Source organism: Pan paniscus, chromosome 9, assembly GCF_029289425.2.
Source record: "Pan paniscus chromosome 9, NHGRI_mPanPan1-v2.0_pri, whole genome shotgun sequence".
Classification (NCBI taxonomy): Eukaryota; Metazoa; Chordata; class Mammalia; order Primates; family Hominidae; genus Pan; species Pan paniscus.
In genome coordinates this window covers 24,948,723-24,970,386 of record NC_073258.2, presented here as the reverse complement: position 1 = coordinate 24,970,386, position 21,664 = coordinate 24,948,723, and the positions used below count along the sequence as shown (strand labels likewise).

The 21,664-nt window shown below is 34.8% G+C and overlaps 1 protein-coding gene across 6 annotated transcripts in view; it reads right to left on the bottom strand.

Annotated features, from left to right (window-relative positions):
- The window catches only part of GAS2 (growth arrest specific 2), a 184,457-nt gene that overhangs the window by 129,036 nt on the left and 33,757 nt on the right, over positions 1–21,664 (bottom strand). For 2 of the 6 annotated variants that reach the window (XM_055094243.2, XM_008955903.5), the window contains exon 2: positions 8,436–8,600. In XM_055094243.2, coding sequence (XP_054950218.1) covers positions 8,436–8,580 — 145 coding nt within the window. In that variant the 5' untranslated portion in view covers positions 8,581–8,600. Of the gene's footprint in view, positions 1–400; positions 952–8,435; positions 8,601–16,226; positions 16,812–21,664 lie in introns of those variants that run through there. The other 4 variants (XM_055094245.3, XM_003830448.7, XM_055094244.2 and 1 more) reach the window with 4 other exon arrangements.

The window sequence follows — 21,664 nt, the reverse complement described above, 5'->3', positions numbered from 1 at the left end:
AAAAATACAAAAATTAGCCAGGTATGGTGGCACACGCCTGTAATCCCAGCTACTTGGGAGGATAAGGCAGGAGAGTGGCTTGAACCTGGGAGGCGGAGGTTGCAGCGAGCAGATATCACACCACTGCACTGCAGCCTGGGCGATAGAGTGACACTCTGTCTCATAAATAAATAAATAAATAAAATCCGACTGGAACAACAGATGAACCATTTAAGTTAAACTCAGAATATCTAATATATTTGGATTTCAAGAAACATCTGCTTAAAATGACTTTTTTTTTTTCCATTTTTGGGAGCAGTCTTAGGGAAAAAAATTACTTTTTAAGTAGTTCATATTTTAGCCCCCAATTAAAATAATGACTTCTGCAGGTGGAAAAACATCAGTAGCTTTAAATACTTACCACACAAGTAGCCTGTGCAGAACTTTTATTTCAAAATTGTGTGCAGCTCAGTTCAGAAATGAAAGTAGCATGCCCAAAATACAAAAAAGCCAGTGTAACAGAATTTGTATTGTGTATTCATCATATTGGCCTGCATTTTCTCTTTTTTTTTTCTTTTCTTTTTTTTCTTTTTTTTAGCAGAAAGTGACTAACCACAGGCTGGAGGGCAGTGGTGCGATCTCGTCAGGCTGGAGTGCAGTGGCACAATCTCGGCTCACTGCAACCTCTGCCTACCAAGTAGCTGGGACTACAGGCATGCACTACCATGCCCAGCTAATTTTGGTATTTTTAGTAGAGACAGGGTTTCACCATGTTGGCCTGGATGGTCTCGATCTCTTGACCTAGTGATCTGCCCACCTCAGCCTCCCAAAGTGCTGGGATTACAGGCATGAGCCACCATGCCAGGCCACATTTTCTAATAAGAAAATTATTTCACAAAATTACAGAAAGTAAATATTAGAAATAATTCTCTTAATTATAATATTATTCAAATAAGTTTAAATTTTAAGATAAGATAAACTTTACTCTAAATTGTTGAATTATTTCTTTACAAATTACTTGCAAGATTTTCTACATTTGTAATAGATCTTTATGTATTCTTATTTCATTAAGTTCTATGGCAATTTGAAGATTTCATCATAATTTTAAGTTATAAGATAGTTACAATATACTTAAAAGAACACATAAATCATAAAAAGAAAAAAATTGCTTTCATTAAAAAGCCATTAACAATTTACCAAAAAGTATGATTTTTACTTTTTATACATTATATCTTTTTAGTTATCCTGTTTTTCATGAATACTTGTAAAAAGAATTTTACATTGAACATCTGTATCTAATGAAAAATATATTAGGTGTCAGCTTTCAATTCTGTATATTTTATAGCTCTGAAAGGTGAGTTTTTTTTGGCAAAAACAGACTATTACATACTTTATAGTTGAAATGTACTACCTCAAATGAAGAAAAAACACTAGTCTGAGACTTTTTAAAATAACATCATGTGTAACATATTTTCCTTCCAATGATTAAAAATTATCAAATATATACTTTATGATTACAATCAATGTATGATTGTAAGAAATCAGTTATAATCTTTATATGGGGATGATATATTATCTCATTCTTTATTACATTAATATTAATATTATCAACAGTATTTTTTTCAAAAAAATACAATATAAAAGTAGCTGAATTTATCCACGGCAAATTCTTAAGAACAGGCTGTGTAGAAATAATTACACTTTCTCAAGTAAAAGTCATACAAAGGTAAATATCTCTGTTACACAGAATCAGATCTTCTTTAGTTTAAATTGTGCACCTGGTTTAACACATCAGACTACATGTACTGGAAGCAGTGTGATTTTAGCACCAGAGAATCATTTCTTCCCTAACCTCAGCATTTCATTGTGGTTGGTGTTTGTAGGGAAAGAAAGAACAATAAATGAATACAATTAAATCATGTTAAAGTCCTGACTGGTGCTGGTCTGTAAAGACATTGGTTTGAACATTAATCTAGAGTGTCCTAGTTTAGAAGTAATAGTTTCACTTCCTAAATTTATAATTGCGATATTTGATCTTTGCATGATTAATTTAGTCAAGAATGACAACCTGCCAGTAGATCAAAATCAGGAAATTTGATTAAATATTGTGGCTAGTTGCTTTATGTTAAAACATTATAACTCAATGGTGGGATATAAACATCTGCCTGAAATCTTTTGCCAGGCAACTATAATCAACATGCATACACATACACATCAGTGTATTCCTCCCAGAAATATGTTTGCCATAACTTTTATAAAGATTTACGTATCAGCCTATAAGTGTTTTAGACTGGGGCCACCTGGAAAAAATAATCCTTTTAATCTTCCAAGTTGCTGAGAAAGAACGTTTTCTTCCCAATAAATTAGCAGTATTAAATTTCTAAAGAATTCTAATAATCATATTTAACAGTTGAGTTCTTATTATATGTCAAGTACTGTTCTAAGCATTTTACACGTATTCATGTATTGAGTCTTCTCAAGAAAACTGTGAAGTGGGTGCTATTATTATATCCATTTTACAGATAATGAAACATGTGTAGATTAAGTAACTTGCCTCAGGTCACCTAATTCGAGGGTAGAGGAACTTGGCTCTTTGGCAATTTAGGTTCAGAGTCCATGCTTTTAGCCACTATGCTTGACTACTTAAATGTTTGCTGAATACACAAATGACTATTTTCCATGACAGTGCATTCTCCCTCATGCCGCTGTCTTTTTCTATGTAGAAACACCACAGAAACCTCTTTGGTGGAAAAAAAAAAGCTTGGGATTGAAGATTGTGCTGCTGAAAAATGAATAGCAATCCACCTTGTAGACTGGAGAATGGCTAACAATATCATTCAGGCAAGTTCTGGTATTTGGCATGATTCACTGAAGAAGAAAGTTGGTATATTTTTAATCCCTAAAGATGATCCAGATACTATCAAATTCTATTTTCATCCCCACTGTACCTCTCAGTACAAATATATTTTTCTAACTGGAGAATTCAAAGTGGTTCATATGCTCTCTTTAACCAAAATTATTCAGTATTTTGAGACTAAAGTTTCAAGTTTGTGAGATAGGAAACAGTTCATTATATGCAAAATCCCTAGACCAGCACCTGCTTCACACTGATTTTCAAGTGTCTACCCTGCATTTATATCAAAAAAGATCAAGCTGGTTCTGCTGCACAAGTCACATACAAAATTAGGATAACTGCTCTGAAAGGTGTCAACTTGTGAACATGAAGGTGATTCTGTAAACTTTTGAACTAACAGAAGATACCATCTGTCCTAAGGAATTTTTATTGGCCATACCAAGAATGTGAGAACACTGCAGAATAAGTATCTGGTAAAAGGGCCACAAGAAAAAAAGAAAAGCAAGCTGTTCCAAACTCATTAGATAGTAGCTGTATTTGACAGCAGCAACCCTAATAAATAGGTGCTTAAATTTTTAATGCTGAAAATGTTATTTTTTAAGAATAACTGAAAAAAATGAAATGTTACATATTGCTCATATTAAGTGGAAAACAACTGCATTTTCTTTTATATGCATGTGCAAAGCTCAAAGAAAGGGAAAATCACCATGACATCAACTGTCAATGCATTTTCTAAATATAAGTAAAATCAATTCAGCACAACTTGATTTTTAATATATCTGATGATTTATTCAAAGTCCCTGCATTATCCAAACACATATGCCTATATCCTAAAGATCTATAAGCTTTAAGAACAATTTTATTTCATGCTTAACAACTATAATCCTTTCTTTAAAATATGCTCTCATGTAATTTATACAGCATTAGACAAATATTAATTGAAAATAAAGGTAAGCCATCATTTTAAATTAAAAATACATGTGAAATAGACAATTTGAGAACACTTATTTTAGTATATAATCAAAGCCAAGCCAATAATATTCTTAAAAAGTCTGTCAATAATTATAAAAGTAGTAGAATATGCCTAATGTATTTGAATAATGGGTGGCTGCCATAATCCAGGACTGTTAATGTAATAACATGCTGTTTGCTCATAATGACAATTAAAAATTTCCCCAAGATTTACTTATATATGCACTTCATGTTCTAATATACCCTAAGGGCATAGTTAAATAACAAAGTGGCAATATTTGGTTCATGAGCAAAAATAACAAAAGATCTAAAATAAAAATGAAATGTGTATATTTAATGTACAATAGGCAACAATGGCTAAAGAAACTTTTTGTAAAGAAAGACGATAAGATCTTCATGACTGTTTTGCTGTCTTTTTTGAATGTTGGTCACAAAACTGCTCCATGGTGCCAGCCATTATTCAAAAACCTAATAGAACTGCCAAGAGTATTTTCTATAAGATCAGTAGATATATCCAAGGATATGTAAATAGTCAGTGAATATTACATGATAATGTTCTCATTAATCAGTGTGTGCCACCCCCTAGAGAAATCCCAGCTACTATTAACCACTTATTCATTTTAACTAGTTAACATCACAAGATAGCTGGTATTTTATATTCTAATATATAAATTTCAGCTAGCATAAAAGTTTGCAGTTGATGCTTTAATCCTATGCCTAGGAATTTAAAATGATATTTATTATTATTAATGATTAAGTAAGTATATTTCCTGGAAATGACAGTATAATACATACATATGTTATATGAATATGAACATTGGTTTATGAACTAACAAAATCACTTTCTTCTCTATCGAATCATTTTTATCTATCAAAATATCAGAATATAAATGGAATATTATTTAAGGAACCACATTTTTAATAGACAGTTTATATGTAGGATCAGAAATATCTGAATTTAGAATATCATTATTACTCCTTTTGAAAAACATAAAAGGAAAAAAATTACATTTTAGACAAGTATACTAGAAATAAGCAGCAAATTTGCACAACAGCAAAACCTAATTAAAAGCTTTAATTTAATATGTAATTTCTACCTCACCTAGGAATTCAGAGGAGATATATCAATTCTGAAGCTACTTTCAAGACTTATTATCTTTTTATGTTTTTACTTTTTATCTCTTTCAAGTAGATAAAAAGCAAGACTTGAAAAAGAGCTGCATAATAAAAATCTGCAAATATTTCTGAAGTGACAAGACAGCCAATAATAAATTATTTTAAAATTCACTTTAATTTCTCTATTTCCAAAGTATGTGAATACTAAATGTATCTAAGTGTAAGAAAAATATCTTCTAACATAACTATAAATTTATTCTTACCCTCCTTATTATCACCATTCTAGTACACAATGCATTTTTCTACCTCCAAATGTTTTACCACTTTTTAATAATCTCAAGTTATTAGTAGACTTCTCAAGTTGCCATGAGAGTAATGACTTAAAGTCTATTATCTATCTACTTTGTATGAACTGAAGTCAATTCAAAGGTCAAACTTTACTGTATCTTGAGATTCTTTTAGGATTCCTTTTCTGAGAAAATTTCATAAACCATCAATTGCATTTGTGTTATAACTACAACCATTTAAAAAGTCTTAATTTGAAAAAAAAGTCATTCATTTATGTAAATCTTCTCCTTATGTATATATATATTAATGAGTATCTCAACTACCCCAAACTGGGTCTCAAGAGATGGATTTCCTAAAACTCAGACTTTTGGATCTGGAAAAGACATTAGAGATCATCTACTTCAACCCCTTCATTTTATGGTTGAGGACACTGAGCCCAGAAAAGATAGCTGAGTGACTTTGGGCAAGTTTCCTACCAAGTAGCAGAGCCAGAACCAGAGGCCAGGTCTCCTGACGCCCAGTTAGGAGCCAGGTCTCCTGATTTTTAATCCAAGGATCTTTCCATTACACACACTGACTCTCTATTCTTCGAGGCTGTCTTGGGCTGCTCACACTGATCAGGCTGCCTTGTAAGTGACCACACTCACTAAATAAAATGCCCTTGATGACAAGTCATAGGACATTACAGCATACCTGTGTAAGCAGACTATACTCTAATTAATCATACTCTTCCTCTGTTTAGAACATTTCAATGGCTTCTCATAGATCATACTGTAAATTTTAAGCTCCTTAATATGATTTTCAAAGTAATACATGATCTAGCCCGAACATGTCTCATGAAACTCTCTTCCTCTTTCTTTTCTGTTGAAACTAGACTTGCTTCATTTCTTGCAATGTACCAAGCTCCTTCCTACCTCAACACATGCCCTTCCCTCCTCGCAAAGGCTCTTACCCCATGTTTGGTCTGGCTAGCTATTAATCTTCAGTTCTCAGTTTAAATATACGTTCCCATAAAGAAGATTTCCCAAGCCCTCTGATCCTTTGCCCTACTCCCACCTCAATTTACATTTTAATTGCAACTTGTATCTTTTAGTGTTTATAACAAGTAATAGATTATATATTCAATTACTTATTTACTGTGTTTTTTTGCTAATCTAAGCTTTGCAAGAATAGGTACTATGTTTATTCTTAATCACTCTCCTCCAGTACCTAGATGACTGTCTGGAACACAATAATGACAATAGTTATTATTTACTGCTTGATTATGTGCCATACCTTCTTCTAAAGGCAATTATCTCATTCAAACCCCCAACAATTCCATAAGGTTGGTTTTATTATGGTATTTATTTTACAGATTATATAACCAAGACACAGTGCAATAAGACACTTGCCCAGTATCACATAATAAGTGGTAAAACCAAGATTTGAATTGAAAGCATTCTTATTCCAGAGTCCACTTTTTTTTTTTACCAATGCTTATGCTGCTGCACACTCAAATGTTTGTTGAAAAAAAGAATAAATTTATGCACAAAATCAAATTAAGTTTCACTGAACTATATAAGTAGAATAATAATAACAACAATATAGTGTTTACTAGGGCCAGATACTGTTCAAAGTACTATACATATTTTAATCATTCACTGCCACAGCAGCCCTAAAAAGTAGTTACTACTGTAATTACCACTGTACAGATGAGGAAAATGAGGCACAAAAGAGATAAGTAATTTGCCCAAGATCACACTGCTAGCAAGTGGCAGAGGTGGGGTTCAAACACAGGCAGTCTATTTCCAGCGCCTGTGCTCTTAACTTTTATTTTACACTACCATACTTGTGATTGCCTATATCTGAAAACTGATAGCTCAAATTTAATAATTAATTACTAATATGACAATCATTAGTGAACCCCAAAAAGACAGAAGAGAGAGAAAAATCCATCTGTTTAGGCTTAAATAACTCCCTCTCCTTGATGGAGATAAAAGGCCCTCGGAATGAATCAATTACTGAAAGGTGTAGCCCCTTCCTTCTGCGGGAGACACTTCCATAGCACTGTGAAGGGTCTTTCTAGAGAGTGTCTTCTTCTTTTTCTGACCTATCTGTTGGTGAAGGGTACAATTTACATACCCATATTCAGTAGCCTTGGTTAGACTACAGAGTTGCCAAAATTGTGTGCACACCATGAAGAAAAAAGAAATATAGGATAAAGAAATCCTAGGATAAGGACTAAAAAATAAATAAATACAGAAGCCATGCAAAAATCCAGAGCCATGGAGAGCAAGCAAAACCCTGATAAAATGTGCTAAACTTCTGCCAAACCTTGCTAAAATTTCAGATGGACAGGGTGCACCTTACTAAGCTCTTAGTTTCATTAGCTAGAAAATGAGGATAACAACTCTTACCTTGACAGATGATTTAAATAATAAAATAGTGTTGATGAAATCTCCCCTGCAAATGATATGCTCAAATCTTATATCTTATAAAGTCTACAGGGATCTTTTTTCTCACATTTAAATTAAATTTATTCTCTATAAAAAACTTAGTGGAAATAGTGTTGCTATATATGATGATCCTTTAAACATGTGATTCTATTTTTCACATAGTTGAAATTTTATCCTGGGAATATGAAGGCACAACAGCAACAAAAGGAGAGGAATCTTTACCAGGAGGTAGCATGAGGTCAGCAAAAGTACTGTTAGACTAGACCTTAAAAACAAAAGCAAATGGAAAAGAAAAATTTTAGTTCAGGGTTGGATGACTCTAGTCAGCTCATTTGGAAAAAGAATACATGATTTTGTTCCTGAGTTTGGGTATTCAGCAGTTTTAGAAGGTGTGCTGTAAAAGTAGGGCAAAGAAATCCAGATTTAGAAGCCAGATTTTACAGACACTGTGGCCTGTGTACGATGTCAAAAGAGTAGGTCAAATTGGTCAGCTGCATGAAAGAAAAGCCAAAAATAAATCAGACCAGCATATAGATAAAATAAGCAATCTGACTGCATATTTCCACATTTGAGTGCATCATATTGGAATTACTAAGCACAGTTAATATGACAGACATTGGGAAATTCACTTAAATTTTCCACCTGCTTCAGGTTTCCCAGATGCAAATGTCAAATAATAAAAGTCTTTCTTTCCAAGGTGCTATCACATGCTTAGGTGAAGGACACTACAGGAGGAAAAATAAAACAAAAACTGTTGTCTTTGCTCACAAAATGAGATCTTATAACCTTACCTAATAGATTGGTTAACCACAAGGCCAGATCTTCTTTCATTGGTAGCAAATTAGCTTCATGTCTGCTGGCTAGCCATTGGCTATACTGATGCATATCAGAGAGGCCAGGTCCACTGCGTACCTTTGGGCTCAGAGCAGTGCACATTATTTATCCACTTGTAATACCTGTTTTGGAAACAAAAGAGCAATTGCTTTTTATACAGACTTCTCTCACAAAATGTTGTCATCATGACATTATAATGAACTGGATCCGCGGGTTTTCTGATGACAGTTCAGTTTATTAATTATTAACCCCATGAAACACTATTTGCTTTATCTGTACTGGCCCTCTCACTTTTGGCCAACCACTTAGTAGGAAAACAGCAGCAATCAAAGGTCAAATAGAAAATCAAACAAGAAACTCCAAGTTTGTATGAAACAATATACTTGGAAAGAGCCAGCTTCTAAGCAAGAAATTCCACATATTGAAACATGAGAAAAAGTTAAAATGTTAGTGCCCAATTTGTTAACTCCCATTGTTTGGGCTATTTAAAACCATAGATTTTCACCAAATTTTATGACTGAACACTAGCAATGACAGCATTTTTACAACTCACTGTAAACACATGATCATTACCCTTAAAAATATAGCCTAAAAGGTTAAGCAAAGTACTTCTTTTTTGGAGACGGCCAAGCAATCATGGACTCACAATTTAGAGAACTGGGTGAGAAGCAGGGGAAGAGGTACACCCAAAGACTCTCTACCACACTTCTCTCTTGCAGTCAAAGAAACCAAAAAAAGAAAAATAAAAAAAATAAAAAAATAGAGGATAAGTGACTTCACCAAGATCATACAGCTAGGTCATGACAGAACTAGGCTTGAACCTGAGTCTTCATATTCCCAAGACCACTACTCTTTCTGTAATGACACATTTTTACAAAATGGAATAGCCAAGAACCCATATTGATGATAACCCAAGAACTGCATCATAGTTCTAACAAATGCTGCCAGAGGTGTTTGTTTGTCCTCTGATATCGCTACAACAATCTCTTTCTCTTTCTTGCTTTTTATCTTTCCACTTTATTTGTTTTACATGCTAGGTTTTGTTTGAAATTATCTTTAGAGTAGAAGTGCTTAAATATCTTACATCTATAAAAACAAGGATGTTTTTATTAACCTGATCATATTGTGAGTAGTGCAATCCCCTACTTGGGTTGTAGAAAAGGTATTTGAATATATATTTGGCCTTGAATACGGCATTTTTGTTTGTTTGTTTTGTATTTTTTAGAAGAGATGGGGTTTCGCCATGTTGGCCAGGCTGGTCTTTAACTCCTGACCTCAAGTGATCCACCTGCCTCGGCCTCCCAAAATGCTGGGATTACAGGCGTTGAGCCACCATGCCCGGACAGAATATAGCACTTTTGTATGCATTATTTATAGGATGTAAGACTACGGAAGAACTAATGAAGCAGTTAATGTAATAGTCATGTTTAATAACATGCAGGATTCTACTCTGTATATAAATATGCTTATGAAATAACCAGATGCATTATGACTGTATGACAATGAAAATGAAAATACTTGCAATAGGCAAGAGGTAATGTTTATATGATATCATGAGGTTTTCAGTGATATTCCAGTATTTATGGCATTTTAAAGTTACCAATAAGTAATATATTCTCCTTTTGGTTTTATTATTTGAAACTCTACACAGTATTCCTTTCCAGTTAACCTCAAACTCTAATTCACTTAACATAAGTTAATTTATTTTAAATATTGCTTTTGAAGAACAAATAAGACACTGGTGTTTAGAAAAATGCAAAGCAGGAGCATCCCTCAAATATTTTGCTGTAGTAATAGAAAAGACTGTTGGGAGTATGAGTAAGTACCTAAAAGGTATCATAAATACAGTATTTAAAAGCACAATTTCATTTCTAATTAAATTACTGTCGAGTAATTTTTGAAAAAATTACCATAAATTTTCTCTGAAAACATCTTATATATATCTATCTAAAGTCAACCATTGCAAATGTGAACTGCTTTCAATACACCTTGTCATACGTTATTAGATTGTCATTATGGGAATCAGAACACCACTTTTTATTATTTCATAGTTAATAATGATGTTATCTATATAAAGTCCTAAAGTTTTCTCCAAATTCTGTGATTAAACATGAAAAACCCAAAGCATTTTCTGCCCCAGTTAAAAAAAAAATATGTCTAGTCTTAGAAAAACAAAACTTCTCCCTGTAGCTGGTTAAGATTCCTATATGCCTGCTGGCCTCAGAAACATTTAAGTAATACATATAAGCACATGATTCATATACTTAAATAACTAATTGAAATCTTAAAAGGGTTACCTCTAAAATGCCTGTCTTCTCAAGACACAATCTCTTCCACTACTTTCCTGAAAGTGAGATGTGGCTGTTCAGTAACTTTACCTACACCCTATTATGTGCTCTGCGACTTCCATTTAAGCATCAGAGTCCTATTTTGCTCTATAAAAGCAAGAAGACACCTCAGATTCTTAAGCTCATTGTCCAGCAAATAATTTATCAAGGGATAGTTTACAGTAAGCCTAATGGCATGTAACAATTTCAATGAGCCAGAAGGACACAATCCTTTCCCTCAAAACCTCTAAACAGTGAAGTTTTTATTTTCTTTGACAGTGGCACATTTATTTCTCATGTACTCTGTCCTGTGTTTTGCCAGAAAAGTAACTCAAACTACCTTCTAATAATTAGAGATGAACATTAAGTAAAAACAATAAGAATAATTAAGCAATCTTTATTTTGTTATTTTGTATACAGTCAAAATTTTAGTGGTCAGAAAAAAGCAAAAATACAGTTACATTTTCCCAGGAGACAGAGGTGAGAGAAAGAAGGCTTAGTGAGTAATTAACATGCAATAGAAGTTATACAATTAGACATATGTCAAATATGTAGAAACCTAAAGTCACTGTCATAGATAAGGACTCTTCTGTTTAAGTCCCTTCTTAAAAGAATTCAGATTCTCAATCCAATTTCTCATGATCTTTTTTTCACATTTCAAATCACTGCCAAACTTAAATGACTCAACGGCTTCGCTGAAAGTCAATACCTGCAGGTCTTGGATTTAGATTTGGCTAATCCATGAATACGAAACATGAAAAATGGATTCAGCTAGCATGATCAAAATTTGGAGTATGGAGAATTTAGCCCACGGTGAAGTAGTTTCCAACTAAAATGATTATATTGTGGTGAAGAAAGGTCAAATTAATTTATATTATTCCCATAAAAAGATCACTATGGAATTTTACCCTCCTTGTAACTTTTTAAAGAAATGTTTAGTCAATATGGATCAGATGAATTACATTGTAAAGAACAAGCTACACAAAAAGATCATTTCAGTTCTCTTGAATTCATTCAAAAGTGTTCAAAACCACAAGAGATGCCAAGGGGTAACTTTTTTAAAAGGTGGGAAATAAAGTGACTGATGATCCACTAGACTTGAAGAAAGCAGTAGGTTAGGGAGAAAGAAAAACTTTTTTGTATAGGTGTGCCTAAACACTGAATGATGTTTCCAATAAAGTGTATATAGTCCAAGTATTTTAAAAGCTTGATAAGTAACTTTAGTAACTATTAAACAAAGACAATCACTTTTAAAAGGGAGTAAGTACTCAAATACTTCTATGGCTCCTCCAAGCTTTCTCGGTCTACCTAAAATGGATAACCAACCCTTAGGTCTAGGAATCCAGAAAAATAAAACTTAAAGAGAAAAACATGCAGAAACTTAATACTAAATCCTTCAAAGACTGTGTGTGTATATATTTTTTCTTTCTTTCCATAGTAGAAGTGATTCTGGAATAACAATTATGAATATGATGAGACTTGAAATAGCCCAGGAGAAAAAGAAAAAAATAATGACTTTGTAAGTAAAATATCACATGTTTAAAGACTCTGTCTAGTTTGTTGTCCCAGAATCCCAGCTGAAGACATCATAGTTTTGACTCCGAAGAAAAAGTATTCTTCCATGCCACCTAGAGGTGTGCTTTGACTATGACCAAGATGATTTCTGGCTTATCTCTAGGCTATGCTGACATGTTAGAGAAAATGCATTGCGACATTACATAGAAAAGCAACTGGAAAGACAAAAAAAATGAAATGATATACACTTCTGTCGGCTATGAGATTTCACTTAGAAGCCTGAATAATGGATAGAATATTGGAACTGGAATCAGAAGTCCAGGGTCAAATAATAGGTCCACTTCCTAACCATTTAGTAGCTATTCTATTCTAGTCATATGAATTTTCCTCTTTGTACCTGTGTTTTCTACTATATACAATGGAGGCTGAAAACTTAAAGATAATTGTGAGGATTAAATATTTGTGCCAATGCTTGGCATATATTTAATATTCGATATATTTTTTATTAGCAAAATAGAAATGATCACCATCAGAAATGTGCCAAAATAAAACTTCTATTGACCTATCCCAAAAAGGAAAGCAATTCTGTGACAAAATAGGAATATTTTATAGAACTCTAAATCATTAAGAAAAGACAAAGGACAAGGGGGAGAACAAATAAATGTATTAATGATACAGTAGATAATGGATTATTCCAAGTTTTCTTCATATGGAGAAGAATGCTGCCCCTAAGATGATGATTAATCAGTTAATAGGGAAATGCTATATACCTCTCAAAGTAAGTGTGAGAGGACTTTCACTACCACCACCCCATCTCACACACAGACTCAACTGTGAACATTGAAAACAATGAATCCTAATCAACCCACAGTCAAAGGTCTCCTCCCTAAAGGTAATCTTTGCTCTCATCTGCAGCATTGTTCCCCACATCTATTCAGTTTCATGTGTTACAGGTGTCAAACACTGAGGAAATAGTTTATTGGTCAATCACGTTACCTTTTAAAATTAAAAATAAACAGTGCTCCAAATCGAATACCCTTCCAAAATCTGGAAAGAGAAAATGCCATTTTTCTAGCTGAACTCAAAGAATAAACCACCCAGGAAAGTTCTAGATGTCTCTTTCATCATTGTGAGTTCTTTACTCTTTTGTGATTCATTTTGGCTAATTAATAGTATCTCACAAAATATACATTTTCAACCAATGTCATGGATACGAAATCTTACGCTAAAGGTCTAATCAGAAAATAAAGTCCACAATTTCAACAGAAAGGCAATTTCAGACCTCGTAATGGGACCTCCACCTTGGGTTCAGTAGAGCAACTTATCCACAAATTGAAAAGCACCAAACATAAAGCAAAATGACACTTAATGGTAGTTTATCTAATTCCATAATAAAAATCTTTAAATTGAAAGGAACCTTACAATAACGATATATTCAAACTCCTCGTTATTAATAAGGGGTTGGTAGCCTAAGAGGATATTTTGCCCACAGTAACAAGACTGTTTAGTCATAATTATTAAAAGTATCCTACTCAGCTCTTGTGATCCTTATTTTAGTGTAGTGCTGACTCTCTTTTAGAGATCTCTTTCTTATCCCACAGTCCCATCTTGATTTGTCTTGGGTGAAATGATGGTGTAGTTACAAATAACAATCTCTTCTCAAATCATGATTTAAAAACCTGAATGGGAATTGATTTTCTATATTTTCATGTTGTTAGGGATATTTTAAAGTTTTAAAAAAATCATACTAAAACATCCTTCCAAACAATTTAGCATAGGTTTCTTTAACCCCTACCAGATTAGCTTGGAACATAATTAAAATAGAAAACCATCTGACAGTCATTAACAATATTAACAACTAGAATATTTAAGGATTTACATCAAAATTTTATCTAAGTTGAGAAAATTCTTTTCTGTTGTTTTAATATAAAGATTTCTGTTTTAGTTAACTATAATGTAGTTAAGAACCAGCAGGGTTCTACATTCTGTGGAAATATATACACATATGTGACATGGTCTCACATAAGGGAGTAAAATTAGCAAAGTTTTAATTGTATTGACGCTGAAAACATTTAATACAGAAAATTACATAAGCCTCTTACTTAATTTTGACAGCAGATTATTTTCTACTGTTACTCCAGTTCATTTCTCTAGTCAAAAAACATTGAGTGGAAACCTTACTAGTTGCTCAGGTTTAAAGAAACAGTTGGATCCTGTTTGGACCTTAATATCAAAACCACAAAGATACCAAACCAACCTTACAACATGCCCTGCAGTTTTAAACAAAAGTCTCTCTGTAAACAGTTACAGCCTCATCATGCCTTTTCAACCAAGGTAACTTAGTTTTCCAAAGTTTCCCTGAGTCTTCAATGCAGACTTCCAGTCTTGAAGTAAGATTTCTAAGTAACACACAACATACTTAGGGTTAATATAAGACCAGGTATTTCACCATACTCGAAAGTTTGAGGTTTAACTGAAGTTTCTAACCAAGATGCTAAAAAATTCCAGGGCAATCACATGACCTTTTGCACCTGGTGAAATATTTTTTTGCCATGTGAACTTATTTCCCAGTAAAGCACAGTCCATAACACCACAGCATAGTGTTTAGCAATAAAGTAATGAAATAAACCCAAACTTCAGTAGCATTCAGGCTGAAATCCAAGCTACCTTTTCCATGTAAGGGACCATTCAGGCAGCCCTGTGCAAAGTCTCCGATGTGTTTTGCAAAGGCACACCGTCCCATGCCTCATCCATCTGTCCCTTACCTTCTCTTAGGCAGTCAAAACCCAGACACCCATGTTGGAGAGGACCACCAGAGCCACCCCCTTCACCGCAGTTAGAGGAAAGCATTCCTTGAGAAGGAGTTCATTGATCAATATCAAAGACAGGCTGGGCAAATCAGACCCCAGCTGCAGTTAATCAGTGTCCACACTGCTAAGAGTTTGGAGTGAAGAAGCACAGGTCTTGTTCTCTGCCTTGCCTCTGTGAATCTCAGGGGATACGTGGGGAGGAAAAGTGGACTTCCTCTGCCAGGCTGGTACATCCAAACTGTCTAAGCCTTTATTTTAATACTAGGATGTCAAATGGGTGTTCCTGTGCACAAGCAGATCTTATTTCCTTGGCATAATATCTCTCATACACAACTGATCTAACTTTGTTGGAGAGGGTTGGAGGAGATAATTTTATAAGAATAAAGTTTTGCAAACTCTTCACTGTAAGAAGATCACGGAGGTGAGAGGATGAAGATGAAGAAGGTGGAGAGGGTAAAGACTGTGATTTCAAAAAGGTTAACTGGGAAAAGAATTAACAACCCTCCCCCAACCTCAATTGTTTTTAGAATGTAGAAACAGAATCTGTTAACCCTCGCTTTTGCTCCCTCTTCATTCAAGACAATGGAAACTTCTTCGGATACCTGGGCTAAGTTAATGGTAATTTACCATACTGAGTTGACAGAATTTAATTTTGCCAGTATAAATAATGTCTCCAAAGCAAAATTGCCTCCTTTGTTCCCCAAACAATTTCAGATTCCAGTCTCAACTTTGGACTGAACAAAAAGAACGATACCATGCAAAATCTCCCCAAAGTGTGTTGATATATATCGGCTAGCGTTTGTTTATTCACATAAAACTCAATTTCATCAAACTCATCAGACACAGTGAGTATCACCCCAGATCACACATGTGGCGCTCTTTCCTCCCATCCTGGCCTCAACGACTCAAGTAAAACATTCAGGATCAGCCCTTTAAGACCATTCTGGCTCTATCCCACCCCACCATAACAGACAATGCTGAGCATGCATTACAGATACTCTTGTGCACGAATGCATATGTGTGCATTTATAATCGATGTGTTCATTAAAAATCCTCACTCTGTCCCTGGTTGGCAGAGCCACCCCAGCGGGCTTACGTGCTGCGGTCGTCTGGGGTGTTCCACAATAGGGATAAGGAACACATGGTTGTTTCCAGAGAATCAGAAAGTCACCCCCTGCAGTGAATACCCACTCTTAGAGAAAGAGCCTGTCCAACTGTCCGCGGCTCTTCACTCTTCCCCGCCTCGTTCCTGAGGTTATTTTTTAATGACCTCTCCCCTCCCCCGCCGCCCCGGGTGCAGTAGACAGGCAGGGGCTCCCGGGAGCCCCGGCTGCAGTGCGCGCACGCTGCGGCGGCGTTGGCGCAGAACTGGGCCAGCCAGTCGTGCTCACCCCCGCGTCCCGAGCTGGGCTGCTGGCGGCTCTCAGAGGCGCCTGGGCTCCGGGCTGGGCTCCTGCAGCTTCTCGGGGCCGGCCCCTTCCAGGCACAGGTCCTGCAGCAGCCGCTCCCCGCACCCCACCAGCCTGGCGGCAGCGGCAGCAGCTACAGCCGCACTACCCCTCTTCATACTTCTCTGATGGCTCCTTTTAGTGCTGTTTGGGAAAATGATTTTTTCTCCCTGCCAGAAACAGATTTCCTACATTTCATCAGTCCTCATAGACCGAGCGGAAGTAAAATGCTTACTTTTTCTGGTGGACAGCAAATGCAGTTGACACTGATTTACCCTTCAAACGGGGAGAGATTGTATTACAAGCCCTTGGCAGCAATTCCGAGGTTGGGGCCAAGCTCCAGCCCCCTCCTTGTCCCCCAGACACTAACCTAAGAGAGAAAAGGTGGGGGCTGGGGAGGGGATCATATTTAACTCTAGAGGTTTAACAGAGTCAATAGCTTTAGCACAATATTAAAATTGGGTGTTGGAAAAGTTTTTGCTTTCCTGGCCAGTGATTTTGCAGACGGAGGCACGAGCTTTCCAGTAACTTCGGCCACTCTTCATTCCAAATTGAACATTTTGATGTCTTACAATTCTCTTTAAATATCAGATTTTTAGAAGAGGCTGTACTCACGGCTGTTTTTGCTTTACCAAAGGAAATACAATTCCACCCTTCCTTCTTTCAGCCTCAGCTCAGCATTATGTTGAATGTCAGAGACAATTGTCTCCAACTGTTGTTTATTAGTACGTGTATTCTGAGATGAAACGTCTTCCATGAAGTGGACAGATGTTCAAGTGTCTGATTCACCTCTAATGCGCGGGGACCGCTTGCTGAGTGTGCTGATCCCCACAGGTTACCACCTCCCATGGAGCATAAATAAAATGTATTACACTTTTTATTTTGTTTTGTTCTCATGTTCATCAGTTTCATGTATATTGCCATCCGATGTTTACAATGGCAGTGGCACAGGTATTGTGATCCTTGCTTGGATACCATTTTTATAATGATGAGTTACCTAGCCCCACTCCCAAATAGAAACTACCTGTACATCCACAAGCTAAATGATGTGGATGATTTTAGATATAATTTTAAAAATATTCACATTTCACCTTTATTATTGCCATTATCTGGCAGAAACTGCATCAGTTATTGGCTTCTAGTGGCAATACATTTAATAAAGAAGAAGAGAAAACCGACTGAAAAGTTTGGAGTCCTTGAACTCCGAACTTTTTATTTTAGTTCAATTTGCTTTTGCAGCTATCAGCTCCACATTTCCTCCTTAGCTTTCTAAAAGAAGGGAAAAATAGTTATTCTTAATTTTAAGGAGAAACAGCATTTTTAAAAGGTCAACATAACAGCTTGGATAAACATAAATAACAACAAAACATACAGAACTCATTACTGATGAGTTTTAGTAAACGAATCTGAATGATAAAATTTCTTAAAATGTGATCAGACCTGAGTATTCCCAGAGCCCCAACAAAGAATTTTGAGTGTCTGAACACATACAATTTAGTAAAAAATCAAATGTTCTTGATAATTTTTCCTGATCAAAACATCATCAGCCAATAAATGCTAATTTACGAATTATCCAAATATGTAATGAGTTCAAAAAATTTAGCACCTTGAACTTTCAAAATCTTACTTCCTATTTCTCCCCAGATATGAATATTCTTGTCACATTGTTCATTATTGGTGTTATAAAAAGCTAAGAGTAAGGCAATGTTTTTGTTGATTCAGGAACAATGCTAAATACAGTTTGGGGAAAAAAAGGAGGCTTACAGAGGAATTGGGAAAGCATAATCATTCAAAATTACTCCCTCTCCATGCTCATTTCTTCCAGGTATTTTTTTTTTGTCTTAAATTTTGCATTATGTCAGATCCTCTGTCTCTCAGAAAGAGCGAAAAGAAAAATATGAGAAGAAATAAATAATGTGTTTTTTCTTTCATTAACATCTAAGAGTTGTACTGAATTTTTTTTTTGGTGACAAAGGAGAAGTAATACAAAAGATTTCTGAAGAGACACGGATACAGTGTTTTTATTTTAATTTGTTTAGCATATGTAAAAATTCCCATTTGATTTTTATCTTGTTTTTCAAAATCAATATTTCTATTTATATATTCTGATCACTCACTGATATATTTGTCAAAGATAATCTTTTGTCTAAGTATTTTCTTAGTTTAGTGTGGACTCAACCCAAACTGTTCACCTTAGGAAAATGTAGTCCAACTGAAGCAACTATAGCTTCTCTAATGTGAAGGCAAAGGAAGCAAATACTTCAATAAGATGAAAAATGTTTAAATACATCCTTGAAACTTAACACCATTAAAAAGAAGTCAAGCCAGATTTAAACAGTTTAGTTTTTATTTTCAAGTGATCACAGTTAGAGTACTTTAACATGGGAAGTTTCTGCGTTACTATTTGTGTCCCACATTCTAAACTTTCAACATTGTCTCAAACATGAATTTTCTCATTTCTCTAAGAAATACTTTTTTGAGTTTAAAAATGATCAATAAAATACGTTATTTTTTCCCTCCTATGTAGATAACTCTCCTTTTCTCTCTTAGTCCTTCTCCCAAATGAAAATAATATATGTAGTACTCACTCTGAAAAGTGAAGCAAACCTTCAATAAATGATTGAGGTTAGAGGACACTTTGAGAAAAAATTAAATAACACAGAAATAGCCACTGGGTTAAATTTGGTAAAATAAATTTCCAGAAGTGACCAAGAAAGACTTATATTCCTAAACAGCTTCAAAGGAGCAGTTAAAAATGACAAAAGACAGCTTGGGAAGCAAGTGAGAATAATGATACAGAAAGCAGTATGAAGACATGCAATGGTATTAAAAAATACATGAAGAAATATATTTAATAATAACTTAAATCATTTACTTACATTTTGTTGAAACACTTCCTCAGTGAGGTCAAATATGTTTATTTTTCCCAACCTAGCATCTTAGTCTATAATATAAGGCCTTCAATTGACATATTTTGAATTATAGTTTTTTAATGTCATAAGGCAAAGAGAATAAATTTTATAAATCCTAGCATAGTCATTACAAATAGTGTTACGAATAAAAACAGACTTTCTGAAATTTTAAACGATAAATGCTATTACTTTTCACCACCATTCATATATAAAACTACAAGGATAAATCAAAGAAATTTCATATGTAAAGTTCAAGGTTTACTCTCCATCTAATATGCAATTTAAAAAATCTATTACTTTACTCTCAGTGGAGAACTTTAAACCTTTTAAGTACAACACAACAGTAGCATAAATATTAATTCCCTCCTGTGCAAGACTCATTTTTTCTGGCAAATTGTGTTATGTATAAGCATATGTTTTCTAATTTTTACATAAGAAATAGATTAAAAATCATTTTGTGAAATATGCCATTTGTCTTATCTACTTTTATTCCTTTATTTTTTATTTTTTTATTTTTATTTTTGAGAAGGGCTAGTGCAGTGGCGTTGCCATGGCTTACTGCAGCCTTGACCTTCAGGCTCTAGCTATCCTCCCATCTCAGTGTCACGGTAGCTGGGACCACAAGTGAGCACCACTGATATGGTTTGGCTCTATGTCCCCATTCAAATTTCATCTAGAATTGTAATCCCCAAATGTTGAGAGAGGGACCTGGTGGGAGGTGACTGGATCATGGGGTCCGTTTCCCGCATGCTGTTCTCATGATAGTGAGGGAGTTCTCACAAGACCTAATGGTTTTAAAAGGGTGGCACTTCCCCTCTCTCTTTCTCTCTCTCCTGCTGCCATGTAAGACATGCCGTGCTGCCCCTTTGCCTTTCCCCATGATTGGAAGTTTCCTGAGGCCTCCCCAGCCATGCAGAACTGTGAGTCAATTAAACCTCTTTTCTTTATAAATGACCCAGTCTCAGGTAGTTCTTTATAGCACAGTGAAAACAGACTAACACAGCCACCAACTCTGGCTAATTTTTTATCTTTTTTTTTTTTTTTTTTTTTTTTTGCAGAGACATGGTCCCACTATGTTGCCCAGGGACACAGTCCCACTATGTTGCCCAGGCTAGTCTCAAACTCCTGGCCTCACATGATGCTCCTACCCCAACCCTCCAAAGTTTCTGGGTTAGAGGCATGAGCCACCACACCCTGCCTCATCTAGTTTTAAATATCCTATGCAGTACATTCTGTGGTGTGACGTCTGTTGTCTAAGTTGAAGGTGTTTTTTCTTTTTAAGTTTTCTTTATCTTGTAGTTTGCTTCTAAATCTTAAAAAAGTCTGTGTCATGTCACTTTAATCACAAGTACCTCAAGTATAATATAAATGTTTAATGTAAAATATGTTTATTTCAACAACCTTTCTTGTCTTTTCCACCACTATATCTCTGGCATGTAGAATATCATTAGACATATAGTAGACACTCAATAATTGTTGAAAGAAATGAATGATTATTTTAGAAGCTGGTGTCTTAGAAAATATACAACTAATTGGTTATATCTTTATATATTGTCTCTAATTTAATAGTTTAGAACCCAGAATAGAAAAGCAATGTTAAAATAACATTACAAATGATAGTTTCACTCCCAAGCTAGCAGCATTTCATCTGGTAAAATGTAACTAGAGTTCACTAAAACAGATGCTTGCCTGTGTGCCAGGCTTATAAATGAGGTCAGTCTGTGTCACTTGTCACTTCATTAAAAACCTAGGTTCATTTGGACTCAAGGTTTAATCATAACCAATATAACAAGAGTGCAATGAAAAGCAATAGAAAATATTACTACTGCAGTGGCTTTCAAATTTTTTTTATTGTGACCCACAATATGAAATACATTATGGAACAGACGCATAGAAACACACTTAGACACAAATAAACTAAGTATGTTTCACAAAAACATTACGTACTTTACTATTATATTGCACTCTGATATTTTTCTACTTGACATTATTATAGTCTCTTCTATGCTATTCAATTTTAAAGAAATGCTATTAGAGAACTGCTAAATTTGTTTTATGACCTACAGTTTTAAAAAAATCTGACTGTAAAGAAACTAAACTAAGGGGAAAATCAATAAAAAGTGAGGTAAGGTCTCAATTAACAGATGGTTTCATTACAAAGTATGAAACAGATA